This window comes from Gorilla gorilla, chromosome 8 (assembly GCF_029281585.2).
Source record: "Gorilla gorilla gorilla isolate KB3781 chromosome 8, NHGRI_mGorGor1-v2.1_pri, whole genome shotgun sequence".
Taxonomy (NCBI): Eukaryota; Metazoa; Chordata; class Mammalia; order Primates; family Hominidae; genus Gorilla; species Gorilla gorilla.
Window position 1 is genome coordinate 69,860,745 of NC_073232.2, and position 23,816 is coordinate 69,884,560.

At 38.4% G+C, this 23,816-nt stretch overlaps 1 protein-coding gene across 7 annotated transcripts in view; it reads left to right on the forward strand.

Moving 5' to 3' along the window:
- The window catches only part of MARCHF8 (membrane associated ring-CH-type finger 8), a 139,969-nt gene that overhangs the window by 60,061 nt on the left and 56,092 nt on the right, over positions 1-23,816 (forward strand). For 6 of the 7 annotated variants that reach the window (XM_063710128.1, XM_063710127.1, XM_019035238.4 and 3 more), the window contains one exon: positions 3,428-3,607. In XM_063710128.1, the coding sequence (XP_063566198.1) occupies positions 3,506-3,607 (102 nt within the window). In that variant the 5' untranslated portion in view covers positions 3,428-3,505. Of the gene's footprint in view, positions 1-1,342; positions 1,509-3,427; positions 3,608-23,816 lie in introns of those variants that run through there. The other variant, XM_004049336.5, reaches the window with a different exon arrangement.

The following is a 23,816-nucleotide window of genomic DNA, read 5'->3' on the forward strand; positions in this document are numbered from 1 at the left end:
TGCACCTGGCCTTGCCCTTATGTTATTGAGTTGTAAGAGAGTTGTTTATATATTCTAGATACAAGTCCCTTATTACATATATGATTTGCAAACTTTTTCTTCTTTCAGTTGTCTTTAGACTTTTTTTTTAACATTTATAAATAGAGGTTGAGTCTTGCTATATTGCCCAGGCCTTTCTTGAGTTCCTGGCCTCAAGAGATTCTCTTGCCTTGGCCTCCCAAAGTTCTGGGATTATAGGTGTGAACCATTATGACTGGCTGTGTTTTCCCTTTCTCAGTGGTGTCTTTTGAAGCACAAAAGTTTTTATTCTGATGATGTGTAGTTTGTCTGTTTTTCCTTTTGTGTGAGGAAGAGATCCAAATTTCTTTTGCATGTGGCTATCTAGTTGTCCCAACACCATTTGTTGAAAACAGTACTCTTTCCCCAAGAAGTGATCTTGGCACCCTTCTTGAAAATCAGCTGACTATAGATACGTGGGTTTATTTCTGGGCTCTAAATTCTATTCCATTGATATATCTATTCATATTCCAGTATGACACAGTCTTGATTACTGTTCCTTTGTCGTAAGTTTTGCAATCTGGAAATGTGAGCTCTCCAACTTTGTTCTTTTTCAAGGTTGTTTTGGCAGATCTGAGTCCCTTGAATTTTATATAAATTTTCAGATCAGCTTGTCAAATTTCTGTAAAGAAGTCAGCTCAGTTTTTGATAGAGATTGCTTTGACTCTCTGTATCAACTTGGGAAGAATTGCCATTTTAACAATATTAAATATTCTCATCCATGAACATGGACATCCATTTCCAGTTTCTTCAACAACCAGCTTTGGCAGTGTCTCTTCTAGATGTGAATGTTCATGTTAGGTGGGCTGTATTTTGCAAGTTAGCATTAGTCAAATTGAAGCCCTCATGCCTGGATTGTCAGGCATAGTGCTGAGGTTTAACTGTTATTCTGTGTAAAGATTAATTTAGTTGATATAAAAGATGTCTGGAAATTATGCAAAGAAAATAATGTAATATATGATTTGTATTTTTCATGTAAATCTTCACATAAAAAATGGCATGGCCTGTTTTATCGTTTGTTTGTAAACTCATTTTTATCCTAAATATGTGTGGCATAGGAGGGAGATTGTTTCAGGCAAACTTATAGGTCTGTTGCTTTGTTGTGGTACATATCAGAAGACTAATTTCAATGGCAGTGAGGAGGGATGTCCTTCAAAACTGCAAAAAATTTGAGACCCTCTTGCATCTGTGTTTCTGTGCCATAAATAGCCCTTCTCAGGCTTGTCATGGGCATGTACCAATGATGTAATAATGATGATTATATCAGAAGCACCACAGGTAGCTTTTGGCGTGGTAGGTATAGGGCTGTGGATATGGTCAGTTTGACCAAGTATTCCAAGAGGCCCCATGGAGTTTGTCATCTGTAATAGAGGACTTTAGTGCATTAGTGATGAAAAAACTGCTTACCACTGACTATTGTGATCTCCCAGGGAGTATAAGGCAGCTCCGCAGTAAGTGCCTCTTGTCTTGTGTGACGTGCTTGAATACAAACATTCAGACTGTTTCTTGGGCACAGTAGTGCTCCATCTTATGCCAGCCTCATCAAAGGCTTGAAATAGAGTAGGTGGTGTGTGATACCTAGACACTAACATCACCTATTCTATTTTCCTTTTTTTGTTGTTATTATCAATGATCACTCACTTACTGTAAAACTAGACTTTATAAACAGATTATTCTTTTAGCTAATTTTCTTCTATGTGTTGATCCCTCCCAGTTTTTGTTCCTTTTTGTTGTTCATTGATTCTAGAGTTGTGTGAAGGAAGCCATTTCGTGATTCCTGGTGCTCCTCTGCTTGCTTAGGGACACTACCAAGAGTTGGCACCAGCCTTACAAACACCTGCCTTTGATCCAGAGTAGAGTTTGGGGAGAGGTAGAGTAAGTGACTGCTTATCAAATGTGACCTTGGGGTTGTCAGGCCCTGTTGTTTACCCTACCTTTTCCCACTGCCTCACCTGTCCCCACCCCCTACCCCAGCACATGGTTAATAAATGAAAATCTCCAAATTCGAGATTCATTCTTTTGGTTGAAGGCTTCCATTTTCTGTTAAAATTTGAACAACATGAAACATTTTACTACATTAAACCTTCTGGATAATTTACGTTTAATTGGTTTTGTATACAGAGTGGGATAGATCTCAGTGGGTAAGTGGGGAGAAAGAACAACACACAATTCAATTATTAGACATTTTGGGGGGTGCGTAAGAGAAAACCAGAAACAGGGCAGGAGTACCTGGAATCACTGAAGACTGTTTATGCATACACTGTTATTTTACCTAAAGGCAGCCTTTCTCATGGTTCTCAGGCATGTCATGGTGACCCTTCATATTCCCTAGGAAACCCTTTACAGCAGTGTTTGGCAAACTATAGTCTGGTGGGCCAAATCTAGCCTGTTGCCTGCCTATTTTTGTAAATAAAGTTTTATTGGAACATAACTATGCTCATTCATGTACATACTCTTTTTTTTTGGTGGGGGTGGGGGTTGGAGTCTCGCTGTGTTACCCAGGCTGGAGTGCAGTGGTGCGATCTTGACTCACTGCGAGCTCCGCCTCCTGGGTTTGTGCCATTCTCCTGCCTCAGCCTCCTGAGTAGCTGGGACTACAGGCGCCCGCCACCATGCCTGGCTAATTTTTTGTATTTTTAGTAGAGACAGGGTTTCACTGTGTTAGCCAGGGTGGTCTCGATCTCCTGACTTCGTGATTTGCCCGCCTTGGCCTCCCAAAGTGCTGGGATTACAGGCGTGAGCCACCGCACCCGGCCCATTTACATACTCTCTATGGGTGCTTTCATGCTACAGTGGCAGAGTTAATTAGCTGGAACACACTTGGACCACAGTGCCTAAAATATGTATCTTGCCCTTTATAGGAAGAGTTTGCCAACAGCTCGTGTAGAGTCTCTACTTTTGGAAGGTTAAGTATGGATCATAGATATCTTGAGTTTAATTTGGACTTCCTAACCTCTGATCTCACCATTATGTGGACTCACAGACAGTGGTTTTAAGGAAAGATCACTGCTTATTTCAGGACAAATGCTTGGTCATGATAAAAAAAAAAAAATTTAACTTCAAAAATATTCTTAAAATAAATGGTGGCACTGCTTTGTTTTAATCCTAAGTAGCCAATGGAAGATTATATCTCTGATTATACATGTACGTGATCCACCTGCCTCTTTCAGGTGCTCCCATCTTATTATGAGAAATGTTAGAATTTTCCCCTTAGACATTCATCTTCTATTGTTTTTGAAGACCAAACATTTATGTTGCCGTAACTTATTTAAATATACATATGAATATAAATATAAAATGTTAAGCTCACTCTTGGAAATTTAAAGTGTTTTAGCTGAGTTATGTTTATTCTCTCTTCATTTTCTTTCAGCTTGAAATCCATGGCCCAAAATGACTCTACCAGTGGAGACTCTCTTCTGTGAAGAAGACGACCAGATAAGAGGTTGGGATGAGCATGCCACTGCATCAGATCTCTGCCATTCCATCCCAGGATGCCATCTCTGCTAGAGTCTACAGAAGTAAGACCAAAGAAAAGGAGAGGGAAGAACAGGTACTGGGAGAATATCTTTTTTAGTTTCATTATTTTTATTAAATTTTTATTAAAGATGACCTAGAACAATGCTTAAACTCTAAAGGTCAGGTTTTCTCTGATAATATACTGACAAGCACACAAATAGTTGTACTCAGAAGGAATTGTCTTTTTGTAGATTTCTAGGTTTTCAGATTTTGGTGTAAACTACTGTTTATAAATGGTTATAAATGATTTATCTTCATTGGTTAAATCTACCTGATTATTTTTGGTTAATCACTGTGACTAAGTTCTTTGGATTCTCAGAACATGATGCTGCTAGTTCCCTATTCATTGTAGTGTGAAATTTGGACACCAGATGGCTGGAATTTCTTAATATGTGTCTTAGTCTGCCCTAGCTGCTGTAACAAAATGCCATAGCCTGGGTGGTTTAAATAACAAGCATTTATTTCTCACAGTTCTGGAGGCTGGAAATCTGAGATCAGGGTGCCAGCATGGTTGGATTCTGGTGAGCTCTTACTTCCTGACTTATAAACAGCTGCCTTCTTGCTGTGTCCTCAGATGGCATGGAGAGAGGAAGGAAGCAAGCTGTCATGTGGCTGTTCATATAGAAGAACTGATCCCATGGAGAGGGTTCCACCCCTAGGACCTAATTGTCTCCCCAAGGCCCCACCTCCAAATACCATTACATTATGGATTAGAGTTCTGGCATAAAAGTTTTGTGGGAAATATAAACATTTAGTCCATAATAGTGTGTACATGAGGAAGCTATACAAACTTGTTTGGAATAGAAAAAGGAAAATGTCCAACAGTTAGGCCAGGAAGGGAGATTCTTTTTGATATACACCCTCACTGCAGGTTTACTGTAGGTGGTTATTTAATAAAGCCTTATTGAATTTATCTATTTGATGGGATTTTTAAAGTCTAAATAAATAGCATTAATCAATTATTTGTAGAATGGGGATTTTGATTGGTATTGGGAAGAAAGAGAAACCATTCTGTCTTACCTTAGTGTGGGGATGGTTCGAACACCCAGTGGCAGCCTGACAGTTCAGGGTGTCATGGAGCCCAGATGAGGTGGCAGTAGTGGAAGAGCAGTTGAACCAGGAACTTGCAGGGCCCCGTGAGAGCTTCAGCAGCAATGGCACAGGATGAAAATAGTGGTTGTGTTTCTAGGGTCTCAATTGTGGTATCAGGTTTGATTTGAAAGGTAAATTTTTGTCCAGTGGAGCCCATTTTTATTTATGCAGTTTTTCCTGGCACAGGTTCAACCCAGAATCTTTTGCTATGATTTCTGATCCTCCTGTGCTTGGGAGATGTTATTCCTACTGAGTCCCATAAGAAGAGTGAACCCTTGCATTTTACCTAGACTCAAATAATCCACCTGTTTGCTTAGTCTAATCTGTTAACACACCCTCGCTGAAGCCCATAACTTCTACAGAGGGTTAATGACTTTTATACAGTACTCAATACAGTTGATGAATGAATGAATGAGTGAATATGAATTCAGTTTCAGTGATATGGGTCATGTCACTGTGGAGATGATCTTTTATTTCAAATACAGTATGAGAACCTTACAATAGTATACTTTCATTTCTTTCCTTCTGGCCTTTTCATTATTGTCTTTTAATAAATTTTAAACCCTAGAATATATTTAAAAAAATACTTTCTCTTTAAATACTTTTCTTTTAAATAATAATAAAGATCTGTTTACTCAGATAATTACCATTTCTGGTGTATTTCCATCTATCATTTTTCTTTTGTCTAAAGGACTTTAGCATTTCTTATAATGTGAGTTGGCTGACAATGACTTCTTTCAGCTTTATTTAAAAAATATTTTTTATTTGTTTCTTGTATTCTGAAGTTGTGCTTGTGGATCAGTGGGTTTACAATTTTCATAGAATTTGGAGCTTTTTGGCTATTCTTCAGATACTTTTTCTGTCCCCCCATTCTTTCTTTGGGGACTCCATTATACACATTGACTGGCTTAAAGTTGTCCACTGCTGCACTTTTAATTTTTTAAGGTTATTTTTTCTTTCTGCATTTTATTTTGGATATTCCAATTACTTTGTTTATAATTTCATTAATATTTTCTTTTTCAATATCTAATCTGCCAGTAATTCCGTCTAGTGTGTTTTTCATCTCAGACATGTTTTATCACTAGACATTTGGTTTGGATCTTTTTTATATCTTCCATGTCTCTATTCAACTTTTTTAGTATATGAAATAACAGCTATAATGACAGTTTTAGTCCTCTTTTCTGTCATTTTTGGCATGTGTGACTATTCTGAGTTTGCTTTTCTCCCTCACTTGATATCTTTGGTCAGTTTTATTTTCATTTTTGTTATTATTTTTTTACTTATTTTTGAGTACAGATCTTGCTCTGTTGCCCAGGCTAGCATACAGTGGCGTGATCACAGCATACCGCAGCCACGAACTCCTGGGCTCAAATGATCCTCCTGCCTCAACCTCCCAAGTAGCTGGCACTATAGACCATGCCTGGATAAGTTTTTCTTTCATTTTGTAGAGTCGGGGTCTTGCTATTGCCCAGGCTGGTCTCAAACTCCTGGGCTTAAGCAGTCCTCCCATCTTGGCCTCCCAAATTGCTGGGACTGCAAGTGTGAGCCACTGCACCTGGCCCAGTTTCATTTTTAAGTAAAAGTTTATTTCAGACTAGTTTTAGATTTACAGAAAAATTGTTAAGCTAGGATGGAGTATTTTCATATACCTGACACCCAGTTTCTCATATTGTTATTATTTATAGATTTAGTACAAGTGCAGTGTTGTTACACCACCTGAATAGTGCACATAAGCACCCATGAGGTAATTTTTCATCCCTCACCCACTCCCATCCTCCCACCTTTCTGAGTCTCCAGTGTTATTATTCCACTCTCTATGCCCCTGTGTACATATTTTTCAGCTCCCACCTGTAAGTGAGAATATGTGATATTTGACTTGCTCTTTCTGAGTTATTTCACTTAAGATAGTTACCTCCAGTTCTATCCATGTTGCTACAAAAAAACATGAATTCATTCTTTTTTTTATAGCTGAGTAGTATTCCATGGTGTGGATTACTTTATCCAATCATCCGTTGATGGGCACTTAGATTGATTTTATGTCTTTGCTATTGTGAGTAGTCCTGCAATAAATATTTGAGTACAGGTATCTTTTTGATATAATGATTTCTTTCCCTTTGCGTAGATCCCCAGTAGTGGGATCACTGGATCAAATGGTATTTCTATTAGTTCTTTGAGAAGTCTCCATATTGTTTTCCATAGAAGCTGTACTAGTTTACACTCCCAACAACAGTCTGTGAGCATTCCCTTTTATCTGCATCCTTGCCAACATCTGTTATTGATTTTTTTGATACCTGAGTAATAGCCATTCTGACTGGTGTGAAATGGTATTTCATCGCTTTTATTTGCATTTCTAACTTTTTAAATGTTTCTTGGCCATTTGTATGTCATCTTTTGCAAAATATGTGTTCATGCCCTTTGCCCATTTTTTAAAAAGGTTATTTTTTTCTTGTTGAGTTCTTTGTAGAGTCTACAAATTAGCTTTTTGTAAGATGCATAGTCTGCAGATATTTTCTCCTGTTCTGTAGATTGTCTGTTTTCTCTGTTGATTATTTATTTGCTGTGTAGAAGCTTTTTATTTTAATTAAGTCCCATTTGTCTATTTTCATTTTTGTAGCTTTCCTTTTGAGGTCCTAGGCATGAATTCTTTGCCTTAGGCCAATGTCCAGAAGAGTTTTTCCTAGGTTTTCTTCTAGAATCTTTACAGTTTCAGATCTTTCAGGTCTTTATACTTTCAGGTCTTTAATCCATCTTAAGTTGATTTTTGTATATGGTGAGAGATACGGGTCCAGTGTCATTCTACTGTATATGGTTACCCAGTTCTCCCAAGTATCCCGTATAGAATAGGATGTTCTTCCACTAGTGTATGTTTTTGTTGACTTTGAAGAAGATCATTTGCCTGTAGGCATGTGTCTTTAATTTGGGTTCTGTAATCTGTTTCATTGACCTGTGTGTCTGTTTTTATAATAGTTTTGGTTATTATAGCCTTATAGTACAATTTGAAGTCAAGTAATTTGATGCCTCAAGTATTGTTCTTTTTGCTTACCATTGCTTTGGCCATTCAGGCTCTTTTCTGGTTCGTTGGGTATTTTAGGATTGTTTTTTCTAATACTGTGAAAAACAATGTTAGTATTTTTATAGGAATTGCATCTGCAGATTTCTTTGAGTAGTATGGTCGTTTTAATGATACTGATTCTTCTAACCCATGATCATGTTTGTGTCATATGTGATTTCTTTCGTCAGCGTTTTGTAGTTTTTCTTGTAGAGATCTTTGACATCCTTGGTTGAGTGTATTTCTGAGTATTTTATTATTTTTTTGTAGCTATTGTAAATGGGATTGACTTCTTGGTTTGGTTCTTGATTTGGTTCTCAGCTTGATTATATCATTGTTGTATAGAAATGCTACTGATTCCTCCTCACAACAAAAAATACAAAAATTAGCTGGGTGTGGTGGCACGTGCCTGTAAGTCCCAGCGACTTGGGATGCTGAGGTGGGAGGATCACTTGAGCCCAGGAGGTCGAGGCTGCGCTAAGCTATGACTGCACCACTGTGCTCCAGCCTGGGTAACAGGGTGAGACCGTTTCAAAAACAAACAAAGAAACAAACCCCAACTAAACAAAAGAAATACTACTGATTTTGTAGGTCAATTTTGTATCCTGAAACTGTACTGAATTAATTTATCAAATTTACGAGTATTTTGGAGGAGTCTTAGGGTTTTCCAGGTATAAAATTATATCAGCAAACAGAGATAGTTTAACTTCCTCTTTTACAATTTAGATGTCTTTTCTTTCTTTCTATTGCCTTACTGCTCTGGCCCAATAGGACTTTTAGTACTGTGTTGAGTAGGAGTGGTAAGAGTGGGGATCCTTGTCTTCTTCCATTTCTTAAGGGGAATGCTTTCAACCTTTCCCCATTCAGTATGATGTTGGCTGTGGGATTCTTGTATATGGGTTTTATTATTTTGAGGTATGTTCCTACTACACCAAGTTGTTGAGTGGTTTTTATCATGAAAGAATGCTGAATTTTATCAAATGCTTTTTCTGTATCTATCGAGATAATAATATGGTTTTTGTTTTTAATCCTGTTTATGTGGCAGATCACATTTATTGATTTTTGTATGTTAAACCCTGTTTGTATCCCTGGAATATAACCCACTTGATTGTGGTGTACCATGTTTTTTGATGTGCTGTTGGATTTGGTTTGCTAGTATTTTCTTGAGCGTTTTTGCATCTGTGTTCATTAGGGGTACTGATTGATTCTGTTTCTGTTTTTGTGTGTCCTTGCTTGGATTTGGTGTTAGGGTGATACTGGCTTCAGTTAGAGAGGATTTTCTTCAATTTGGGGGAACAGTGTTGTCAATAGGATTGGTACCTATTCTTCTACGTCTGGTAGAATTTGGCTGTGAATTCATCTGCTCCTGGGGTTTTTTGTTGTTGGGAGATTTTTTTTAATTTTTATTACTGGTTAAGTCTTACTGGTTATTGGTCTCTTCAGGCTTTCTCTTTCTTCTTAGTTCATTCTTGAGAGGTTGTGTGTCTTTAGGAATTTACCTGTTTCATCTAGGTTTTTTAGTTCGTTAGTGTAGAGATGTTCATGGTAGACTCTGATGATCTTTTGTATTTCTGTGGTATCATTTGTAATGTCTTTTTCATTTCTGATTGTGCTTATTTGAATTTTCTTTCTTCTTGGTTAATGTAGCTAGTAGGCTGTCAATTTTGTTTATCTTTTCAGTGAAGCAACTTTTTGTTTCTTTATCTTTTGGGTTTTTATGATCTGGATTTCATTTAGTTCTGCTCTTTATCATTTCTTTTCTTCTGGGTTTGGTTTGTTCTTGTTCTTCTAGTTCCTTGAGGTACTATGTCAGGTTAACTTGTGGTCTTTCTATTTTTTTCGATTTAGGCATTTAACGCTATAAACTTTTCTTTCTTGAATCCATTTACAGTCAACACTATAAGCTTTTGCTGTATTCCAGAGGTTTTGGTATGTTGTGTCTCTACTTTCCTTTAAAAAATTTTTAAACTTCCATCTTAATTTCATCACTGACCCAAAAATCATTCAAGAGCAGGTTAATTTCCATGTATTTGTATAGATTTGAGAGTCCTTCTTGGAATTGACTTTAGGTTTTTTCCACTGTAGTCTGAGAAGACAATTTGAAATGATTTCAGTTTTTTAAAAATTTATTGAGACTTGCTTCATTCCTTAAGATAAGGTCTGTCTTGGAAAATGTTCCACATGCTAATAAGAAGAATGTATATTCTGTGATTGTTGGGTAGCTTGTTGTATAAACATCTGTTAGGTCTATTTGTTCTACAGTCCAATTTAAATCCAGTGGGGTTTCTTTTTTCTTTTTTTTTTTCCTGTCTCAGTGATCTGTCTAGTGCTGTCAGTGGGGTGTTGAAGTCCCCTCTTGTGCTATAAAGGAATGCCCAAGGCTGGGTAATTTATAAATAAGATTTTATTTGGCTCACCATTCTGCAGACTGTACAAGAAGCACAGTGGTTGTGTAAAAGTGCCTGGCTTCCTCTCTTCAGCCTGGGTTGTTGGCTGGTAGCAGCAGCTGCTCAGGGCTCGGAAGCCTGTGTACTCCCATGTGAGTTTGAGCAATGCCTCTGTCAGTCTCCAGGCAACTCACTCTATTAGGCTGGAGACCTGCGAGGGTCAAGGGGGTCTCCCACAGCTGGCGTTGCAAAAGTCCATGGTGGGAATGTGGAGCCCTGGGAGTCTCTCATCTACTCTTTCCCAGCATCTAGAAGCTTCTTTCATCTCTCAGCAATCCTGGCTGAGCACGTGCCTTGCTTCCTTCTCCTTTGTGATCAGTGATTCCTGTTGCTTTTCAGTTGAATTCCAGTGTTCTGTTTTAGATGACCTATTTGAAAGGTGAATATCTACTCGCCGTTTTGGAGCTTTCCATGGAAGAGGCATGTACTAGCTGCATCTAGTTAGCCATCTTGATCCAAGCTTCCAGTTTCTCATATTATTAACATCTTAAAATAGTGTGCTGCATTCATCATAGTTAGTGAACTAATATGAATACATTATAGTTTTAAAGTCCATGCTTTATTCAGATTTCCCTACTTTTTAACTAATGTCCTTTTTGTGTTCCAGGATCTCATCTCTAGGATGTAGCATATTACATTTTGTTGTTGGATCTCCTTAGGCTCCTCTTGGCTATGACAGTTTCTCAGACTTCCCTTGTTTTAGATTACCTTGACAGTTTTGAAGAATACTGATCAGGTATTTTGTGGAATGTCCTTCTATGGGAATTGTCTGATATTTTTCTCGTGACTAGACTAGGATTATAGGTTTTGGGATGGAAGTCCACAGATACAATGTACCAGTTCATCACAACAGATCGAGTATACTATCAACATGATTTATGACTGATTTTCTTGACCACCTGGCTGATATAGTGACTGTCAGGTCTCTCCACTATAAAGTTACTCTTTTTCTCCCCTTTTGTACTTTATTCTTTGGAAGGAAGTCACTATGCATAGCCCACTTTAAAGAATGGGGAGTTGTGCTCCCCCTCCTTGAAGGTGGAGTCTTTACATGAATTATCTGGAATTCTTCTACATGTCTGGAACCCAAATTGCAAGATTGTCCAAAAAATACATTTTTCAATTTTCTGCCCTGTCCTCCTTGATAAAGGGATCCTGAAAGAAATGATCTGTATCCCAGGATTCCTGAAAGGTGATAAGTAAGAAGGCAATTCAATGATCAACTTATATTTAAAGTAAGCTACACAGAAAATAAAAGTGGTATTTTATATATTTATAAACAGTCCTAGTTTTGGCCCTGTTGTCCTGCTACTGAGGTCAAAAGGAGGATTTTACCATGCAGCATCAGGATGATGGTCACGTAAACACAATTTCGTATTTGCTCTAAAAACACATGAGTATTGATAGATCATACTGTATTCATTTGTACCTAACATCTTTTGAAAAAATGACCTCACAATGTTCAAGTGATAATATCTTTAGACAGAATCACCACACTTTTACTACTTAAAAATTATTCTCTATTCTCTATTAGATAAATTCTTCCCTTTTAAATAATAAAAACCTAATATAAGGAACTTGGAGAAAACCTCTTGAATTTTAACATTGCAGTATCTCCAGAGCCATGTGGGCAAACTCCCAGTTTAATGCTTGAACCTACTCTGTATTATCATGGCCAGTTTGTTTTTAGGGCACCATTAGGGCATCAGCCCTGATGCTAACCCACTACTTCGAAAGGCGGTTGTTTTGTGCTTTTTTTTTTTGGGCTAACAGAGATTTGAGATCCAGCATAAGAATAAAGTGTCTGTAGCTTTCTCTTACTGACACTTTTACTTTTTGCTTCCAGGAACTGCCAGTCTTATTCTGCAGGATAAAAATCCCTTATAATCACGTATTATTAGTTGGGTCTCTCAGCATTCTACTTACTGTCTTTTAGACCATTTCTAGCTTTTTTATAGAAGTATGTTTACATGAAGAGATAAATATGCATCTTTAAAATAAACCTGTTGCAGATTACTGTCTGGTTAGGCATCACCATCTGTGAGATCATTTGCGTGGCTCCTTGAATCATCCATCTACCTTACCTGCAGGGGCCACAAGAGATTAATATTCTCATACTTGGAAACCAGAATTTCTTTGTCACCTGTTTACCTGTCCTTGCTCCCTGGAGTCTTTCACTTCTGCTTCCAAGCGTGTTTTATCACAGCGATCTCTGAAACCCCTTGGAAGTATCTCCTAGTGGGCTCAAACATGTATAGAAAGTTGTAGCATGCTTAACATGTAAGAACCAAAGATGACTTCTTTACTAAATGGTCATTTTCTGCTTTGTAGGCTTGTTTTCTTTGAGAATAAAGAGAAGTTTTGATGTTTTTCTAGAGATTAAAAAAGAGTATGCTGTTATAAAACATTAAATTCAGGTTGACCCATTTGAATGGCTACATCTACATTTTCTTTTGCATATATAGATTTTTGAAGCTTAAGTGCAGATAAAATTATGTGCAACTTTGAGGTCCTGAAATTTTAAATATTCTTAGTAAAAAGCCAACAATATCGATTCCAGCTATTTTATATATTAGCAGCTTACCTATATCAGCCAATTCTCACGTAAAACTTAAGAACTGGTAATGGTTTGCTGTTTATTTATTTAGAGTTTAGAGATGGAAGGAATGCACAGAATAACTGTAGCTGACCTCTGTGGATGTTGGTCTAGTGAGAGTTTGCTAGTTAAGAGTTCACATAATCTAGGTAAAACCAAGAGTCTTGTCTGGTTGTGCAGTAAGTGAAGCATTTGCAGTTGGTTTCAGTGTGTTACATATAAGTTGAGTCAAGGTGGTGTATGAATATGTTTGTCTAGGTATCACTGTAGGACTTGATGATTATGATTTCTTGGTTGTCACTACTCTCTTATAGCTGTCCTGTGTGAATTGGACAACTAGGTGGCAGATAATTTTTCAGATTTTCTGTCAGTAACTTGAAAATAAGAAAACCACTCAAATATATTTATTTATTTTTCACTCTTTGTTTTTATTTATTTAGTTTAGAGATTGGGTCTCACTCTCACAGGCTGGAGTGCAGTGGCATGATCATAGCTCACTGCAGCCTTGAACTGCTGGGCTCAAGTGATCCTCCCATCCCAGCCTCCTGAATAGCTGGGACTTTAGGCATACACCATCACACGTGGCTAAATTTTTTATTTTGAAGAGATCTTGCTATGTTGCCAAGGCTGGCCTCAAACTCCTGGCCTCAAGCCATCCTCCCACCTTGGCTTTCCAAAGTGTTGGGATTATAGGTGTGAGCCACTCTACTGGGCCCCTCATTTATTTTTTAATGCAGGGATTGCAGTAAATAATACAACAGTCCTAGTATCCTGTAATCGTTGTTAATGGCTTTTGATATGTGATGTTATTGAGATGACTTCCTTATTTTACACATGAATAAAACAGCACCAAAGATAAATGCCTTATGGTCACCTGACTGTATATTTTTTTCCATATTGTTTTGTTTCCTCTAAAAAAATGCTTGCACATGAATATAGACTGCACACACATATTTTTTCATTCATTTGTGCATCAAATAGTTTTGTGTTTTTAAGAGACAGGGGTCTCATTCTGTTGCCCACGTTGAGGTGCAGGGGTGCAATTATAGCTCACTTGGGGGGCCACGTGTTGGTATTGTAGACACGAGCCATCACACCTGGCTTGGAATGTTTTATATCTTCCATACCACTTTTGCATAGGGAATGAACTGTCATCCCTTTCATCCAGTCATCCTAATGCCGAATTTGTGTGTTTTTCATGTTTGTTTCTGAAGAACTCAATTTACCACATTTCAGAAGCCTGTTTTTTTAAAAGCAGAGCAGGGCACTGCTGTTGGATTCACACTGTTCAGGTAATACATGAACAGTGGTAGAATTACAAGGACATCTTAATAGCATCTTTTGCCTCAGGGCTTTGGTTTTGAGTTAGGCTTAGGATGATTAAGGTATAGTGTTTATGTATTACTAGCTGTGTATGTAATTAGCACTTCTAAGCAGAGTCATACACCCAAATTGGGAAAGATGTGCTCAACTGATTTGTATTACACCCCAGGATTGTTACCCAAGGTGTGTAGATGTCTGTTCCCTGAGAGCAAAGGTCTTTTCATCTAATTAGCAGTGTGACCTTGGGTTCTTACTGAACTTGGAGGAGACTGCTTATTTTCTGGAAAGTGGTGGAGATGAAATGGTTACTTTGTGGGAGATAGTCACTCCCACAGTGTGTCCACTCCCAGATAGTGTCCTTCAGGCCTCAGTGGCCCTCCCACACCAATCCACTGAGAGTTGTCACCCCAAATCTAAGTCACAAGGCTAGCATCTTTTACCAACAAAGCTTTGATAATAACTGAAAAAATTATTTTATTAAATTAATATGAAGAGTTTTTTGGGGGAAATTTGAACCTTGAACCCCTGACTTTAAAAAGTTGTTTATCATTAAAAACAGAAAAATGTGGGAGGACTGTCTTAGATTATAAAAAACTAAAAAGACAACCAGTGTAATATGTGTACCTTGATGGAACATGTTAAAAACATAAATACCTATAAGGTGTGTTTTTTGGACAACTGGGAAAGCTGAATATTTTCTATATATTAGATAATAATGATAGAATTACAGTTAATTTTATGCATCAGAATATGTATATCAGAGAAAGAAAAAGTAAATGGGCAGATTTTATAACAGTTGATGCATCTAGGTGAAGGACAGACAGGTATTCATTGTACTATTCTTTTAGCTTTTCTGTAGATTTAAAGTTTTTCAAATCAAAAGTTTTGGGAAATAAAAGAATATGCTTGCCAAAAGTGAGCTGAAGAAAGCGTCACAGTAGACAATAATAAATAGTAAATTATATGAAATAATTTAAAGGCCAATGGGCAAGTTATCTCACACTTCCTAGGTATTCATATAATTTTAAATCTGATTCCAAATTTTTTGTTATCTTATGTAAACATTGGTTTGCACCATGTCTGGGAGGCACAGGCAGACTTTCCAAAAGGAGCAGAAGCATGGGCAGTTTTAACGACTCCATTTTCAGATCTTTACCTTCCACACACACTTGAGCCTAAAACTGTTCACGCACCCACATTTCTGAGCAGCTAGTTTTCCACTCTGAAGAAGGAAAGGCCCCTACATTTTACTATGTCCCTTAATTGCTATGCTGCATTGTTCTAGGGAATAAAAATCAGGTCATCAAACAAAGGAATACTTGGAATTACTGGTTTTGGGTAATCTTTTTTACTGATTAATCAAATCATGGTATACCTGCCTAGGCAGTTTATCTTTTCCTGTCTTATTCAAGAGGCTTCAAAATGAAGGTATTTGGGCACATTCTGGAATCAGATATATCATAGGTAGATTTATAAAAGTGACTTCATTCCCCATCAATTGTTCTTCAATGAAGAACTTTTGGGGAAAAGACCCTTAAAAGCAAAGCAGAGTGAGTTTCAAGTGATGAAAATAGTTTTCTAAAAAATGTAACATAATTAAAGATAAGTTTATTTTTTTTTTAGCTGTTCACAGGTTTAGTTGCTACGATGGGTAATTAACTAGAAAGCAATATACCTTTGAACAGCAAATTTTCAAGATATTACAGATAAAGAACAAAGTTATAAGTATTTTGTGATTTCTTTCAGTTGAAATGTGTATCATTCAACAAAGTAGTTAATGCTTCTTTTTATCAAATCATATAAAATATTCCAATTATATTTAATCCTCATAAAATATTTTGTATTTTCTATCTCCTAATAAAAAATGTAATTACATTCTTGCTGTCAGACTGATTTGTTTTTAGAAGTACAGTAACTGCAGCAGGTTTTAATCTCACATTGGTATTTGCTTCACGCCCCCTCGTGTGGTAGAATGGAACTTGTAGACTAGGTAAATTCTTAGAACATAACAAAAGCGCCTGATGGAGTCCCCCAGAAATCTGGTGACTAGCCCAGGCCACAATTGTACTTGTCACCTGTTTTAGACCCTTGTCCCATTCTAACTCTCAAGACTGACTTTGCTTTACCCTGAACCACACATACCTTTGTACAATTTATCCTGGCCAGCACTACTTCAGCATTGATTTTTTTCCCCAGTACGAAAGGAACTTAATTTGATATTATTTAGCTTAAATAATGCTGTATACTATGTCAAGTATTCACAGATGGTTTAAATGCTTAAGAATGTTTATTACTGTGAATACTGTTTTTTATAGTATTTAAGTAGGCCAACATATGGTATTTATAAATTGCCTCTATAACATATTTATGGATTAAAATTTTTATATTTCGAATAATGGCTAACACTTACATATCATTTACTGTGAGCCAGGCACTGTCCCAAGGACTTTCCATATGTTAACTCACTAAATTGAATCCTTACAGCAACCCTTTGAAGTAGGCATTACTGTTGTGGTCATGATCACTTTATGGATTGATTTGGAAGCTGAGAATCAAAAAGGTTGGGTATGTGGTAACTGATGGAGGTGGGATTTGAGTCTTGGGTCACTGCTGCTGAGTGCATAGTTCTCATCACCTGGGCAGTGAGTGGTGCACTCCAGGTGCTGTTGTCCTCCTCAGGTGAAGGAGAGCTGCTGCTCTTATTTGTTCATGACATTCCCTCTGAGTCACCTGGGCTAGAAACTAGGGAGCTCCTTTTGCCGACTTTGCTCTTAATGCGCCACTCATCAATAAGTTTTACTGATTCCACCTCTGAAATGTTTTCTTTGTCCTTCCTCTCTGCCCTGGTGCTACTGCTGTATTTCAGGCAGCCGTGTAGGTCAGGGGCTGGCAAATCATAGCCCATGGTCCAAATCCAGCCACTGCTGTTTTTTATGACTTGCCAGCTAAAAATGGTTTTTACATTTTTAAATGGTTGGAAAAAAGTCAAGAGATTAATATTTTACGATGCATGAAAATGATATGAAATCAAAATTTCAGTTTTCATAAATATAGTTTTATTGGAGTAGAGCCATGCTCATTTCCTTGTGACTACTTTTGTCTGACAGTGGCAGAATTGAGTAGGTGTAATAGAGAATATGACTTGCAAAGCATAAAATATTTCCTCTCTGGCTCTTTACAGAAAAAGTTTGCTGACCCTTGATCTAGATTATTGCAGTAGTCTACTTACTGACTTCCCAAACCTTCCCTTATGTCTCCTTCCTTTCTGTTCTCATTGTGGATGGATGGGTGGTAGTGGGAGGATACAAGAAACTAGCATCTGTATCTCTGATATGGTGTTTATTTAATTTTGCCACATTGTCATATCTGTTAGTTGTTTACCTGTTTATCTCATGTAATAGAGTAGGAACTCCTTATTGTACAGATGATACCTTACTCATGAACAGAGGGATGGTATCCACATGATACCCATGCTTGAATGAAGATATATTCAATCCTTTATGAATGACACTTTAAATTTTTACTCACGTATTTTATGTTTTCATTTTAAGGTCAAATTGAAAAAGACAGCAGTTGGTGAAATCTGTCAGAAGTTTTTTTGTGTGTGCAGACTCCCTTCCAGCATATCTTTTAGAGCTTTTACAAGGTGGTGGGATCCTTGTTACTTCTTTTGTAACACTGACAAAGGAAGTGTTACGAAGGTGTTACTAGGTCCTCTGACAAGTACAGTGGTTTAAAAGCTAAGCCATTTTGATTAGTGTATGATACATGCTTTGTTAGAGCCATTCTGGCCAAGAGCAATGATAGGATGCTGGTAGCTTTGGGAATGCTCTTGAAAGTTACAAGAGGGCTCTAGAACCATACCAGTGTCCAGGGGTTACAGTTTGCTGCTGAACTGAGATCAGCAGGATTGGCATTACAGAGATAATGTGGAAACGGATTTCCATTCCACAGGACGCTCCCTTGGGCAATCTGTTAGGAGTTGAGGAAGCTCCTAATATTCTGGAAGGACCAAACATGTACAGTAAAGGTCAGAGCAAACTGGATGTCTCGTCTAGAGTATTGGGCAGTGTTTGAGGAGGCAGTTTTGAAGATCATGGAAAGCAAAAGTTCTTCAGGTCAGAGTCTTTAGAGCAGTAGTCTAGGCAGGGAAAATCCATGAATGGGTGAACTGCAGGCAGGTAGGTTGTTGATACTTTCCTGCTGCCTCAAGGACATACCATTGCTGTTGTCTTAAGAGTTCTGAGGTCTTGGTTGTAATGTCAGCAGTGCGAGAATACACATGTCATCAAGTTGCAAACTGCGTTCTGTGTCATCGGAGCTCTCTTTTCTGTACTGATGTGGCACTGTGATCGTAGAATCACAGATACTCAGGGGTCAGTCCAACTTTAATTCAGAGTTCTTCTGAAGGTTGGAAGGACTTGCCTGATAACCATCACCTTGCCTTCATTGATACTTCTTATGAAAGCCTGCCCCTCCATAGTCATCAGGCCTTTTATCTCAGACAACCAAGAGCAACCAGAATTATTTATGAGACACCTGAGATATGATGTGCACTCATCACCTCTTGTATTAGCTGCCAGGAAGCCTAGTCTCTGAGAGAAGTACCTGATAACGCAAAAAAATTAAGTTTTAACTTAAAATATTCAAGAAACATAGATTGCTAAGATCATGATCATCTTAAAATTGGAGGGTTAGTTTATCACTTATAATTTATAGTGCCTAGCAGTCTCTTATGCTTGTTTGACATTTGTCATGAAAAAACATTGCAAATCCTTGCCTGTGTTATATATTTATTTGTTCACCCAGACATCAGTCTGCTAAGGAGGACTTTCATGAAGGTATACAAGAAAATGTGAAGGGCACTGTATTCCAGAGTCTTTTTGTGTGAAGTTTTAGTTATAGCAGTTATAAGCCCTTATGTTAGGCTGTCTTGTTGCTGTAAAGAAATACCTGAGACTGAGTAATTCATAAAGAGGTTTAATTGCCTCGTGGTTCTGTAGGCTGTACAGGAAGCCTGACACCGGCATCTGTTCAGCTTCTGGTGAGGCCTTGGGCTGCTTACAGAAGGCAGAGGGAGAGTGTTATCTCACATGGCGAGAGCAGGAGCAAGAGGTCTGGGGAGGTGCCACACATTCTTAAATGACCAGATCTCCTGAGAAATCACTCTATCATGAGGACAGCACCAAGGGGATGGTGGTAAAAACCATTCGTGAGGGATCAGCCCCCATGATCCAGTCGACCTCCCGCCAGGTCACACCTCCAACATTGGCAATTAAATTTCAACATGAGATTTGGTGGAGACAAATATCCAAACTATTTTGAGCCCTTCTTAAAGAAGAGGTTCTCTTTTTACATTATATTCATATTACTGTTCTTGGGATGGGGAATGGAAGGAGGCCCTAAAACATTGGTAGAATTGTTCACATGTATAGTCCATAAGAAAAGTTTTTAATAACTTGGTTAAGTGCTAGTGGATTCACAACTCTACTGTCAACTAGCTGATACTCCAGGGAAATTTGATGTCCATGTTTTGACTTCTTGTTGTGCTACTCACCACTGTTGCCACCATTGTGCCAAACTGTCCTTTTAATTTGCTTTTACAATCCAGTGTTCCCATACATACTGCAGGCCAAAGGGTGAGCCTGGCTGTTAATAAGGAGGTACATACATATATTTTAGCAGAGTGAATAGATTTAGCTGCCTTGGCAGGTGACTGGAGAGCTGTCTGGGAGTGTTGAGAGAAAGAGCTGGGGTTGCCATTTTATAGGATTGAGGCTCTGGATTGGGTTGGACTAAATGATCTTTATGTCGCTGTTAATTCTGAGGATTTTTTTGAGTACTCTTAGCCACACTTGATTCTTTTTTTTTTTTGAGACAAAGTCTTGTTCTGTTACCCAGGCTGGAGCACAGTGGCACAGTCTCAGCTCACTGCAACCTCTGCCTCCCAGGTTCAAGCGATTCTCCTGCATCAGCTTCCTAAGTAGCTGGGATTACAGGCGCGTGCCACCATGCCCAGCTTATTTTTGTATTTTTAGTAGAAATAGGGTTTCGCTGTGTTGTCCAGGCTGGTCTCGAACTCCTGACCTCAGGTGATCCACCCACCTTGGCCTCCCAAAGTGCTGGGATTAACAGGCGTGAGCCACCGTGCCTGGCCCACACTTGATTCTTAATAATCAATCAGTTTGAGCCAGGCACAGTGGCTCACACCTATAATCCTACCATTTTGGGAGCCGAGGCAGGAAGATCTCTTGAGGCCAGGAGTTTGAGACCAGCCTGGGCAATATAGTCTTACTATACTTTACTATACTATACTTACTATACTATACTATAGTATACTTACTGTACTCTACTTTTGTAGAGACCCTGTCTCTACAAAAAATAATTAGCAAAATGAAACATACTGGAGATCACTGTTTTAGTGATCTCTTGTGTCTAGGCTGGGAAGGAAGTAGAGAAGACAAGAAGAATAGTGATCAACCTTAGAGCTGATTATCTTCATCAGGAAACTGGGAGTTAGCAGAACACAGGGCAAAAGAGAACATCAAGGAAATAAGTCTCTTTAGAGAACAGGAAGTGGAAGAAGGGACACATTGTGAGCCTCAGGTGATAGGCCCTCTTATCCTCTCATTCATGGGATGGGGTAGGGGAGTGGGTGGTCAGGATTTGGAGAAAAAGGAATGTCACTTCAAAAGGGGAAGAGAACAACTTGGGCTAGACACTTTCTGGTGGACGTGAAATCTCGTAAGACATTGAGGGGATTACAGAATGTTGAGGAAAAGGATATCCCTGGGAGAAGAGAACAGAGTTAGGGCTTTCAATAGAGACTGGTTCCTTTGTCTCTTTACCACACTCCATGAACTGCCCTCTCCGCAGCATGCCTGCAGAAAGCTGCTTGAATGCGGCATCAGCTCCCAATAGCTGGAAGAGGAAGGGTTCCCCTAGACAACACGGCATCACACACACACAAGCCAGATTGAATGTCCTTGTGAAGTGGAAGGCAATGAGGGGACTTGGTGAGGCCTCTGTACACATGTCCGGGCAGTGAAAGGCTCAGTGCTTGTGGAATGATGCAGAGTCTGTACTGGAAGAAATCATTATTTCCCTGCAAAAAAGGAAGAGAATTCCTATCTACTGTGGAATAGTATAATAGGAACTAGAAGTTTATAAAACATAAGTTCAGAAGTGATAAAATAGGTGAAAAGAAGAAGGTGAAAAGGGAAAATACAAGGGCAAGAAACACTTGGGGAACTCGTTTGTTGCAGAACAACAAATAAATTAGAAGCAGCGAGGAACAGAATACTCATGGCTGAAAAATTACCTTAGTGACAGCAAAAGCTTGAGATGTTTACAGTGAGTTCAGAAGAGAAAACATTGCAGCAGTGAGAAAAAAGGACGGCTATGGGAAACAGGTGGAGAACATTACAGGTGATTGGACTGCCTACAGGTGCAGCTGAGATGATACCATTATTGGCCTTCCCTTCTCTGGTTCAAGTTTGTCTTGGAATGATGATTTTAAGTTGCAGAAAATTGACTTCTTTAGATATGACTCATTTGGAAATATGTAAGCATGGACAAATTGGTGAAAATGAATATTCATGTACTTCCTAGAAGAATACCAATGAGATGGACGATTTATTTATAGCCTGAGACCAGGAAAATTCCTCCTTGAAGCAGTTTGTTTCCTGGCATTGATACGCAGAGCTCCCCTCCCCCACCCTGTGATGATGGTCTGCAGGAACTGATCTTTTACTAAATGTAAATACTGACCTGCTGATCACAGGGCAAGCATTTTGCTGCTTTTTCTGCATCCAGAACTCATTATGTAGGGTGGGTTTTATGGGGAAAAACATTTTGTTTTGTTCTGTCAGACATCTGTGGTTAATCATTTACCTTTTCTACATTAAAAAAATTATTTCAAGTAAGTCTGGGTGACAGGTTGGCACACAGGAAGAGCAAACAGATCCTGTAACATTTACTGTCATTGACGGGAAACTGAGCTTTCATTCCTTGTATGGCACCAAGTAAGTCTTAGAATCGTTACATTGGGGAGATTATAGGCAGAGGTGAAATTGGTTGCTAGAATGGACTTGTCATGAATTATTCATTCACTGCCTCGTTCCTTGAAAATCAGCTGGAGGAAGTAGTCCAGTTTGATGGCAGGAGTGGTATGCTGAGGGCAGGAGTGGTATGCTGAGGGCTTCAGCAAGCCCTCACAAGTCCAGCTGCGACAGCCAGCCATGTGCTGCTGCTGGCAGCTGTAGGGTGGCAGCTGCTGTGCAGGCAGCACCTGTCCCCCGGCGTCAAGCACAGGGACCATGTTGCGGGGAAGCGCTGCACTGAGCACACACCAATGCATTCTTGTTGGAAAATGAAGCTTCAGGTAGGAGACGTGCCCTGTCAGCTGTGCCTGGTTTCTCACTGATTCAGGGATGCCATTAGGCTTTATGGAACAGACGTGTAGAACCCAGAGTTGCTCAAGGATGCCTCACTCTTGAGGTTCCCAGCCAGAAAAACTTAGCAGTTTAATTTTAATTTCATTTTCAATGATGTATGTACTTTGTTTCTAACAAAACTGTTTCTTGAAATTGCGAAAAGTATTCTTAAGCCAGTAAGCATTTAAACATATAAATTATAGCATTTTTAAATGTATCGTCTTATTCTTGATGTAAAAAAATCTTTTTTATTGATATAATATTGCCCACTTAAATTATGGAGTTATGGCTTTGAAAAACCCTGAGAAAGACAACTGAGTTCATAATTTTAATGAACGCACCTTCAGGCTCTATTGCTATTTTTTAGAGGAAGTGTTGTTTTCAGAAGCCACTCCAATTCTTTCTGCTGGAGCATTCATTCTGGGAAGATCTTTTAGCTTCTCATAGGATGGAAAAATGCATAGAAGACAGAACAAAGGGTCTTTGTTCTGTTTTGTGGTATTATTTCCCACGTGTGTGTGTAAGCCAGACATGTAATTTCATTTGGCAGGGCTGTTCCAGTGTTGCCATTCGCTCCCTCTGTCTGATTTTGTGTGGATGCCGTCTCTGTTAATTTTGCTGAGGCTATGAGATGTTCTTGAGCTGTGGGGACATGCAAATAGCAAAGATGAAAAGAGCCAGAGTATTAAGGAATCCAGGCCAAATTGAATACACTATTTCATCAGTAAATATATCATTTATAGTTTTAAAACTCTAACAAACATCCCTGAACACAAGCCCTGAGCTCTGAGACAACCAGAGAAAATGGACAATCTCTTTCTACACTGTTTTCATAAGCTCTACAACAGCAGGGATCTTTGTTTTGTTCACTCATCATTCGCAGGGGCTGGACCTGTACCTGGCTCATAGTAGGTGGTTAATAAACGTGTTTCTGAATGACTACATTCTGCACTAAAGACCATTAACTGTCTTTCTAGAAAGGTTACTTGCTCATATAGCACTGTAGGAAGCAGTTACAGTGTTATAATTTCTATAACAACTTTTACAGGAAATGAATTCTGACTTATATTGACAGAGATTATTTCAAAGTTTTCGTGTATTTATTGGATACATTATTTTAAAATGGCGGAAATTTATCTGTTCATTTTACTAATGTATAATTAAGATTTTTAAAAAGTCAGCAATGAATACAAAGACCTTTGTTTTTAGCAAACCCTTACTTCATATTCAGAAAATGAAAATGAAAAATACTTAATGGAGAAAGCATTTGGAAAAGATTGTATTCTTCAGTACATTACTAA